Raw genomic sequence first — 11,292 nt, 5'->3', positions numbered from 1 at the left:
AATTCTAAAAATAGATAACAGGTAGTCAATACCAAAAGTGAAAGTAAATTTTTGATAAGGAGGAAATTAACAATTGTTTTCATTCATCTAGGTGTCGACGCTAAATTATCAAGGTAAACAAACATTTTATCTGCATTCGACTACATTAGTCAAAACATGTTAACAGTAGATGCTTGGTTCATATGTAGAACATATTTTCACTATGACGTGACAAGGGTACGTGACGTACTTGAAATTACAATTCGATTTATTTATTGTATGTTCTATTTTGAATCATCAATCGATTGAAGATGGTCACGGATTTTTGTATGCATGCATGCAAATTGTCGAACTATTGTTATTTTACAATTGTCTACGAAATTGTATCCATTAATGATTAAAGATCATGACCTAGTTAGACACAAAAGTGTATTTTCTGAAAATTCCTTTCGCTTTTATTTTACATTTTGATATGTTGATGTATATATTATCATGTATATGGCAGACAAAGCGACAATAAGTTTAAATAGTAGAATTGTAATAATATGTAATAATCCAGCCATCTTAAAAGGGGGTTTCCACACCAAGATGAAGGGAGGGTTTAACCATATGTCTCCATTCAAAAAGATTTAGGATTTAATATTGATCAACACTTCGAATGCAATGCAGTTCTATAATCAACATCGTTTTGTTAAAGATAAAGTGGTCTCACCACTTTGATTATGTGGTGTCATAGAAACAACAGCGCATTACTTGTTGCAATGTCCCCGATTTCACATCATGCGGGAGCAGAAATTTTATAACATCGGAATCATACATTTCTTGTCAGAATTTTTGATACACAGTTTCACGGGACTTAGCTACAAACAAAACATGGAAATATTCTTGGCAGTTCAAACATTCATGACAATCAGTGGTAGATCTAAGGGGGAGGGGGGTCCGGGGGTTGGAACCCCCTTTTTTGTCCGATCAATGTATTTGAATGGAGACATATAGTTGGACCCCCCTTTTGACCTGGTTGGGCACCTCCTTTTTAAAATGAATGGATCCGCCCCTTACATAGCAAACGATTTGTCATCTGATTTCAAACATCTTGCTCAACAAATATTTATATCTTTAACTATTATCTCCATTCAGAAACATGCACTTTATTATTGTGCTTCCTATTATCTGATTTTTATTTATATCTCTTGAGTTCATAACATTATTGAATGTTTTGTTTGTTGTTCTTTCTAGTGTAACATTGTTTAATCTTATACATTCTACTTCTTGAGTATCACAATATGAAATGCTCTCCTTTGAATTAATGAACGGATTAATATAAGTTAAAAGCTTAATTTTATCCTATCAATTATTCAATTGTATTAATTTGTAAATGCCAAATTGTGTACATTACTAACTTGAATTTTATTAATAAAATACGTTTACACTCATGTTGCTCTAAATTTACAAACACTTAATAAACACTTGAAAAGATAAGTGAAATATAAGTGAAATTATAGAAATTGTATCGAATAAAAGGTTACACTAGATAATAGAAAGGTTTTGGTTAGGGAGCTACTATAAGATATGATGGGGTTTGGGGGCTTCAGATGAAATTGGAAAAAGGCAGGATGACAATTTATGTAAAAAAGACAAAGATAAAGTAATATTTTTTTTTATGCAAGACCGAATAAATTGACAAATTAAAAGTCAAGAAAGAGATTACAACTTAAGGAAGTTCACACTACCCCCATCACCCCACCCCACTCCTCCAACCACACATTATTGTAAAATCAAATGGATCGACAGTCAACTCCTTGTACATGTAGGATGTAATTGACCTTGACTGACGATTTACAATTATGACGATGTTTTCGTAGAAACTATAATAAAAGAAAGAGATATTTATCGCAAAAAAGATAAGCAACACAAAATCTTCTAAAAGAGGGTCGAAAGGTACCAGAGGGACAGTCAAACTCATTAATCCAAAATAAACTGATAATACCATCCATTATTTGGTCACATGACCTTATAAGTTAAAGGAGTGATTGCAATGAACTATTTTTTTCCCCAGCGTTTTTTTCTCTCTTTAAAAAAGGAAGACAAAGATAAACTGTGTATAGTAAACACATGCATAGCAAAAACAAAATCCACACATAAGTCACCGTGACAATTGCCTTCAGTGACGATTTTTACGATTTTTATAGGAAACAGTAAATAATTAGGCCATAACTTTGTATTCCATTGAAACTGCTAGGTAAAGAAAACAGACCCTTTGTGGTCCTTGGTTTTCTTTCTGTATATTTTTAGACGATAATCATTACTCACTTAACCTCACTCAGATCTTTAAGGACATTAAAATGGTCGTAGCCGTATGTGGTCAGATATTCGTGAATTATATCAGGAAATTGGCAGTTGTTTTCTTATAGTTCGTTTCTGTGCGTGTTACATTGTCGTTTGGTTTTTTGTTGCACTTTGTGTTTTTGTTGTTTTGTTGTTTTCCTCTTATAGGTGATGTACTTCCCTCAGTTTTTGTTTGTAACCAGGATTTATTTTCTCTCAATTGATCTATGACTTTCGAACAGCGGTATACTACTGTTGTCTTTATTTATATGAGGTTTTGATATAACAATCAATAGCAAAAGAAACTAACGACAAAGAAAGAAAAAGGTTTAGAAACGAACTGTTTTAATATTTAAGATTATTATTCCTCTAGTTTATTATAATATTATACACGAATACATTGAATAATTCTAAGAAATTGTCTGATAAATTCTAGTATTACATTTTGATAGTTTCAACAACAAAATTACTTGATATTAACTTTTTACTTAGAGCACAAGAGTTTCCGTACTTTCTGTTTCTTTTTAATTGACTCCTTTCCCTAAACTTCTGAATGATTGTTTATACGGTTACTGTGCTATTTGCGTAGTCAATTGGCATTGCATGGGTATTCATTTGTGATAATCAGTCATTTACCGTGAATCGTCTTGTTTGTGACGTTTACAATGTTATTCCGTACTGTAGAATTTACATTTATGTCGTAAATATAGATTTCAGTTTCATGAATCTGAGACTTTATGCCGTCAGGTTCAAATTAAAAAAGGATGTTTTACAGCAACATGCATTGAGTGTGAATGTTTGATTAGCTTGCTTGCTAGGTGGACCGTGAAATTATTATTAGGATAGACATACTTTTCACCTTTCGTAGCAGTCACAGGTTACTGACATATATTGGTTATCTGTCGGTGTAGTCTGCTCTTAAATTGTTATTTTGGATAGCTGAAAGAGCTGCAGTATATAAGCGAGTAACATTTATTTCTAATTAATATCTTAATTTCACCTATCTAACACACGGCTAAACTATATATCTTATTGCCACATATGTAGGAGTAAGAGCTAACACTGCTATGTTGAATTGTTTTCCAAGAAGCATTTGTTCAACGGTACACATACTGCGTATTTCGAATCAATTAGTACATCTATCACACCCCTATCATCCTAGAGTTTTCCAATAAAAGCAATTAATAAAATTGAGAATTAAATTTGGTAATATGTCAGTGAGACAACGACCCGACCACAGAGCAGTGCAATTGGACGTCATACCTTTCTAAACGTCATAACATATAAATCAACTAAAATAAAACATACTCGGACTTCTTTTAAACTGAGTTTTACTCTGTGTATTGTTGTGTGTGTTTTTTTTATCACTGGCTAGAGGTAAAAGGTGGGGGGGGGGGGGGGTTGAAATATAAAAACAAACATGTTTTCCCGCCGTATTTTTGCGCCTGTCCCAAGTCAGGAGCCTCTGGCCTTAGTTATATTATATTCTGTTAGTGTTATATCATTTATAATTTTCTGTTCTATTATTTGTTTCGGAGTTTAGTATGACTAGTAAACATTTCTATTTAGGAACCAGCAGAAGCACGCCTCTAGGTGCGGGATTTTTTTTTGTTGCATTGAAGACCCATAGGTGGTCTTCGGCTGTTATTTGCTCTTTGTTCGGGTTGTTGTCTCTTTGACACATTCCACATTTCCATTCTTAATTTTAAGACAAACAAAGGCCAGAGGCTTCTGACTTGGTACATGCGCATACGGCTAGGTAACATATGTTTAAGTGGGATCTCACCCTCCTCTTTACTTCTAGACAACGTAGAATAAAGCATGCTCCCACACGATATTACCCCGCATTCAAGAGGCCTAGACCATTTGGTCTGCTGTGCAATGGCATATTAAGGTTTGTCAAATGGTCTGAACTGAATACTGCTGGCCGGATTTTATACACATGTCAACACACCTGTTCATGATTGTATAAACAGTAGCCATATTGCTTGGTTCTAAGTCGACGACGATAGGTGCGTTGCATATGATACTTTACTTAAGAGATCAACAGTTCACAGATGTTTTACAGTGATAGCTTGCCCAAAATGGAATAACTTGTTTATCTCAAGTTAGCAAATGGTTCTCAATTTGAAATTCAACACTATGTTTTGAGAAAACCTTACAAATACCAAAGCCATGTCCGATGTATCCACACTTCGGGCATCATAAGTAATGATTTTTTCATAGGCATCTTCGTGACGTATAAGGTATCTTAAGTTCTTTTTATATGTCGTATTGTAGCCAACTGATCAGAGCAAATGTGACCACTGTCACTCAAAAGGAACCCACGTGGTTATGACTGATCCTCACGTCATTCCCAGCTTCAATGTTATAAAAACAAAGACTTAACCTGTAAGACCGCACTGGTCATTGAGTGGAACGTATCATTGTAATCTATTAGTTAAGTATTAATGTCGACTTTGTCTCTTCTTAAATCAGGTTAACCTCCCATGAGATGATCTCACACCCTGAAAAGTATATGTTCCATTCTGAATCTTGTCAATCTCAAACAAATGTAATGGTTAGTTTTAGTAAACAATTACATTTAAACACATTTTTAGTCAAAGTAGGGCGACTTTTACGTTCTTAGTTGGAGGGAGTAAATTGGTGGTCTGACATCTAATACAGTTAAACAAATGTGTATAAATAAGAACTTGGACTGATAAATATTTATGTTTTTCTTCAACTAAAACTAAAAGAAATTGAAAGAAGGGGAAGGATGTTTGAAATAAGGACAACATTGTGACAAACGTTACTTTTTTGTAACCATTTTGTCCTTATTTCAAAAATCCTTCCTTTCAACGAAAAATCACATTAATATTTTTTTTTGATATTTTGGTTATACTTTAATGATCTTCAATCTTTAATACGCATACCAGTAATATATTGTATAAAAAGAAATGAAAGTCAAAGGCTATTTTACGTTCTAGCACAGATGGTAATTTTTTTTTTGAAAAATATTTCTCGACTTTAATTCATTTTTTACAAAAATTGCACAGAACGATTCGATTGGTTAACGACCGGGCAAAAAATGAGGTTTAGATCAGCATCTAGCACGTGCTATAACATTAGCTGTGTGTTAGGTGGGCATGCATTGAAGAAAAAAAAACTATGTCACTCCAAATAAGGATAAAACCATTTATTGTCTCGAAACAAATGCCATATTAACATGATTAAGCAGTTTTGATAGATATAGTTTTTGTGAATGATTTCAGTGGTAGAATGGACAAGTCGAATGAACTGACTCCCTCTGCTACAGAGAATAACTATACTGTTGAAGTTAAAGGAATGAAAGAAACAACATCATCAGACACTATCAGATACTATTTTGAATCTAGACGAGGGGTAAATTGTGACGTCATAGATATTCGATATGTGCCGAACAAAAAAATGTACTTAGTGACTTTTGATGGAAATGAAGGTAAGCCATGTGTTATTTCCTTCATTTTTTAAACATACATACAAACTAAGGGGAAAAAGATAAATTTTTAAAAGAACATAACCTTCCTACCGGTTACAAGGGAAAATTTGCTGCATGTCGCTCTGGTGTATACTTCTTTCAACCCAATATGATAATCACTTAATTTCCCACAATTGTTTCTTATTTCGATTTGCAACACCACTGTTCTATGTTAGGGAGGGGTTAAGCGCCTACAGGCATCTAAAATCAAGCCATATTCTGTATACATGTGTCGATCAAAAGTAAGAAGCCTGCTTGACTACCAAAAAATCCTCGGTGGTCTCGTCCACAAATGCGAGAAGTCGTGGGTTCAAAGCCTGGACCGGTCAAACCAAAGTATATAGCTAGAACTAGATGTTTTATGCATTTTATCATAGTCAGACTGAAATACGTATTTAATGCAAAAATGCATCCACTTACGGTACTATATTTAATTCTTTGAATTATTAGATGTATCAGTTATATTTAAAAAAGAACATAAAGTAGAGGGAGCTGTGTTGCATGTGGAAGAACATGTCGCGCCAACATATTGCAAAAATAAGGCGATGATTACTGGATTGAACGCAAAATCATCTAAAGACAATGTTACGAACTTCATAGAGGCAAGAACAAAACAAGACGTGGCGTCTGTAGAGTTTGGAGATGAAGAATCAGGAACAGCAATCATTACATTTTCGAAGCCGGTCGGTATGTGTATTGATTTTTTAGTATCTAAGAAAAAAGAGAGACAAATGATACAAAAGAAATATTCAAACTAAAAATATTATAGTGAAGACAAATACAACAATGATCATACCGGATAATTTGTTTTAAAACATTTAAAGTATAAAGCATTCTAGAACAACAATAGACCTGGTTACATAGTAACGGTTATTTTGTTTACATACAATGTTATTGACTTTGTTACTTTAAAAAATTGCTGATCAAAATATGCAGGCAATCAAGGTAGCCAATAAAAAATAAGGTGAAATAAATCTAAGAGAGAATTTAAACTTATGAATCAGAGAGAGACTTGTAAAACAAAATCTTGGCCAAGAAATATAACGACAAAAACACGAACAACAGATATATATCACTACATAGAGATTAGGAATATTGTGCAACACGAACTCAATTATTCATCATTCATATGCAAGTAAACGTATGTCCACTAAATACTAAAACCAGTTTAATTGTACTTATTTTCATCATGCTTCAACTGGTCGTAGCCACATTCCCGTGCACTTTTTTCAAAAAAAGACCCCAGATTAGACTAGTTGCCGGGTCTTTAATTTTATGAGCAACATAACGATTTCCACATGTATGTGGAGAAGGATCTGCGTACGGAACATTTGATATTCACGGTAGGTATAGTGTCCCTCTAGGATCGTGTTTTTTCGAGTGATTTGATCGGTTTTTTTCTCCGAGTGTGACCACTTTTTTCGAGTGAATATGATCAAAAATATAAACAAACAGACTATTTTTCTGACAAGACGTGATATAGACGCTAAAGTTTAATATACAAGGATAAACAAGGTGTGTTAGTATTTGAAATAAAAAGATTATATCAATCCGACATTATTTTTCGTTAAAACAGTTGAATTTAGCCTTACAATGTTTTTATTCCCCCAAAAAAGGAATAAAGCCATTTTTATACACATACCAATGCAAATGTCAGTAGAAATGCATACATAGAATCAATATATCCTTAGATATACATACACTTTACAAAAAATATTGTTGTTGCATTGAAAACGACATTTTCAGATTAAATTCATTTCTATATGTTTGGTTTTTTCGAGAGTAATCCGGGCTTTTTCTAGTGCGTCCGTGTTTTATCGACTGAGTATACAAATATCATATACTTAGAATGTTATGTGTATTTACGTTTAAGGAAACAAAAAAGGTTCGAATTATCTACTTTGTAAGGCACGAAACAAATGCATTCATAAGTTTAATAAAAGTGTACTTATATTTACAGTTTATAAACAAGTATCGTTCATTTGTATATAATGATGTTTGGCATATCTTATAAATTACATATATATATTCAAAATGTTAACAATCTAATGTAAGCATAGGTAATTTAAATTGAGACATGTTCATGGTATCAACAATCTAATGTAAGCATAGGCAATTTGGATTGAGACGTACGTAGAAATAGTGAATTAAGCTAATGAATTATTCAATTCATTGTCAACTATATATTAAATTTAAAAAAAATTAAAGTTCACTTATGCGTTATGGTTGTCGCTTATTATATATATTTCTTGCATGAATATAGATTTCTCATAACACACTGCACGGAATGTGATACGCAAAATTGACAGGAAAATCTGCGTTAATTGGATTTGCTTATCCAGCATCATAAGACGACATTACAGCATTTCTATTGGCTATTCGTTGGGTCATTGGTGACCATCAAAGGTTACTACGATATACATTTCATGCGCAAAATACTTGTCCAACGATTTACTGAATTAATCTTTAATTTAACACAATGAGAGTGTTGAGCATGAGACAAATAGTTTTAACAACTTGTGAGGATGGGATATCGCTTGCTATCGTTTATAAATTCAAGTAAGTATATAAGTAAGTAAGTAAGTAAGTAAGTAATTTCACGTTCTTTTATTCAAATAGTAATGATAAACTCGCCGGAGACTCGTTTAATATTATATTGAAACTAAATAACTCGAGTTGATATCAAGCGATATCCATTCTCACTCGTTATAAAACCTATTAATAATTTCTCAATATCATGTAAAAAAAGTATAAAAAAAAACTGATAGGGGGTTACCTTAATTTATATAAAGCAGTCACCACACTTTAATGAAAACTCATCCAAGTACTTTAAAACTATTGTCCGCAAACTGTAAAATCCCCCTTTTCAGCTCACCTGGTTCAAAGGATCAAGTCAGCTTTTCTCATCATTATTAGTTATCCGTCGTCGCGGTCGGGTATCTTTTACATTGTGTTGTCCCGTGATGCTCGGATATGTCTACAGTTTATTTGTTGTTGAACAGATCCCAATATTAGCAGCTTAATGATTGTATTTTAATATTAAGGATAACGGATCATGAGCAACGCAATTTGTTTTACAAAACCATCTCCCTGAAACTTATGGACCAAGTTCATTATAGCTAGAGATAACTAATCAGCATGAATGTTCAGTAAAGTAAGATCTACAAACTAGTCACCATCACCAAAACAGAGAATGTTGTCATGAATTATAGTCTTGTCTTTGAAGTAGAAGAGTGTTCTTTGTTTAATATGCACTGCAACACATAGACTAAGGTGAGCGTTAGTTTGTTAATAAAATCTACTATTAAACTCGGAAACGTAAGATCTAACATTTTAAAATCCGAAAGGGAGGATACCTCAATAGATATAAACAAGTCACCGAACTTCCGTGTAAATTGGTTACTGCGTTTTCGAGTTATTGTTCCACTTTCTGACGATGGACAAACGGACGTGCAACGCTATATCACAATACGTCCCGTCTAAAAACTCAAAGGTTCACCTCGAAAAATATTAATAACTGTGGCAACAAAAATACAATAAAATGAAGTTGAAAAGATTATGAGTCCCCTGCACTATGTTCTAAGTACCTTTTAAAAAAGAATCCAATAATTTCTGATTAAATACTGCAAACATGGGAAAGTTGTGGTAGAATGATTCAATTGAAAAGGAATAATTTCGATCAATATGTTTTTCTGATATATAGAAAATGTATGTGACATTTTCATTCATTAAATTACATTTATAAAGTAGAAAAGTCATTTTGTAAAGTCAAGAATACATTTTTTCTTATTCAAATTGTTGTTAAAAAATTAAAAAAAAAACCGGACCATTTATTCAAAAACCCGTCAGTTTCACAGTCTTCTCGAAAAAACCCGGACAATAACAATTACTCAATTTAATGGCTAGATACAAGAAAATTGTGCTTCTTTGCTACTTAAAACATGTATAATATTCAAAATAAGATATGTAGTGACGTAAAACTATTTTAATTACGAATTATCAGGTAATTAACCTGATCGCATGTTTTATCACTCAAAAACGCCCGATCTTCACTCGAAAAAAATTGACACTATACCTACCGTGATATTACCCCCGTCTTTAGTTCGTGTTGCACAATATTTAGTTTTCTATGTGGTGTTTTGTAAACGTGTTTATAATTAGGTCGTTTTGAGCCATTTTGTCATGATATTGTCAGTTTGTTTTCCACATGTTTGACCTGTTTTGGATTTTTATGTCTTTTGCCAAATCAACACACTTAATTTAGAGTGGCGTTATACATGTTATAATGTTTTAGAATGCCCAGAATATGTACACACTTTGTCAAATAAAAATGTTTACAAATATAATCCATTCATACTTGTAAATGTACACTTCAATATTTGTTCCATTAAATCTTTATTAGTCGTTTTAACCGTTATCTTTCCAGATATTGCACAACTTCAAGCTGTGTGTAAAAAAAGGACTCTTGATGGTAACCACATAGAAGTAAACAATGTAGCAGAATCTGACTGTATTATAGTGAGAGGTTTTAGTCCAAAAACTACCAGTGGTACAATTGAATATTACTTTGATAACAAGAGAAGGTCAGGTGTAGAGGGTGTTGTTAAAACAGAAATGAACACAGACCAAGGCTATTGTGTCGTGTATTTTCAGGATCCAAAAAGTAAGTTATTTCTGGATCATTTTTGCGCATGTCCCAAGTCAGGAGCATCTGGCCTTTGTTAGTCTTGTATGATTTTATATTTTAGTTTCTTGTGTATAATTCGGAGTTTAATATCACGTCCATTATCACTAAACTAGTATACATATTTGTTTAGGTGCCAGCTGAAGGACGCCTCCGGGTGCGGGAGTTTCTCGCTGCATTGAAGACCCATTGGTGGACTTCAGCTGTTGTCTACTCTATGGTCGGGTTGTTGTCTCTTTGACACATTCCTCATTTCCATTCTCAATTTTATGTATATGTTAGTGTGAATGAAATTCACTGTTACAAACACTGGTCTAATACGTGCTACAATAAATTATATTGTTTGCACATCAAAATGAAAGTGAATTACACTTCTAGTTGAATAGCAATCGTTTATAGATATATGTTGTATGAGTGTCAATGAGACAACTCTCTATCCAAGACATAATTTGTAAAATGAAACCATTATAGGTCAACACGGATCCTTGCCTCACATCAAACAGCAAGGAAACCAGCATGACTAGTGTAAAACAATTCAAACAAGAAAGCCAACGGTCTTATCTATATGAAAAGCGAGAAACGAGAAATACTTATGAACAACATCAACAAACGACAACCACTGCACATCTACAAATGCAGCGGGTTTAAACGTTTTAATAGGTACCACAACCTTCACCCTTACCAGAAAGAATAGTGGTACATCACAACACTTATATAAACAGGCACATCTTCATAAACATATTACGCTGAAGACAGTGCAGTTGTAGATGGGGTTAACAGAATAGAGGATATTTTCGTCATAAAA

General features: G+C 33.2%; 1 protein-coding gene across 1 annotated transcript in view; it reads left to right on the top strand.

Moving 5' to 3' along the window:
• LOC143083489 (protein mono-ADP-ribosyltransferase PARP14-like) overlaps window positions 1-11,292 on the top strand; it is a 29,272-nt gene continuing 17,980 nt past the window's right edge. The window contains exons 1-4 of the mRNA XM_076259749.1: window positions 1-113; window positions 5,559-5,764; window positions 6,254-6,490; window positions 10,230-10,466. Coding sequence (XP_076115864.1) covers window positions 5,566-5,764; window positions 6,254-6,490; window positions 10,230-10,466 — 673 coding nt within the window. The 5' untranslated portion in view covers window positions 1-113; window positions 5,559-5,565. The remainder of the gene's footprint in view (window positions 114-5,558; window positions 5,765-6,253; window positions 6,491-10,229; window positions 10,467-11,292) is intronic.

Source organism: Mytilus galloprovincialis, chromosome 7 (genome assembly GCF_965363235.1).
Source record: "Mytilus galloprovincialis chromosome 7, xbMytGall1.hap1.1, whole genome shotgun sequence".
Taxonomy (NCBI): Eukaryota; Metazoa; Mollusca; class Bivalvia; order Mytilida; family Mytilidae; genus Mytilus; species Mytilus galloprovincialis.
This window is presented reverse-complemented; position numbering and strand designations above follow the sequence as displayed.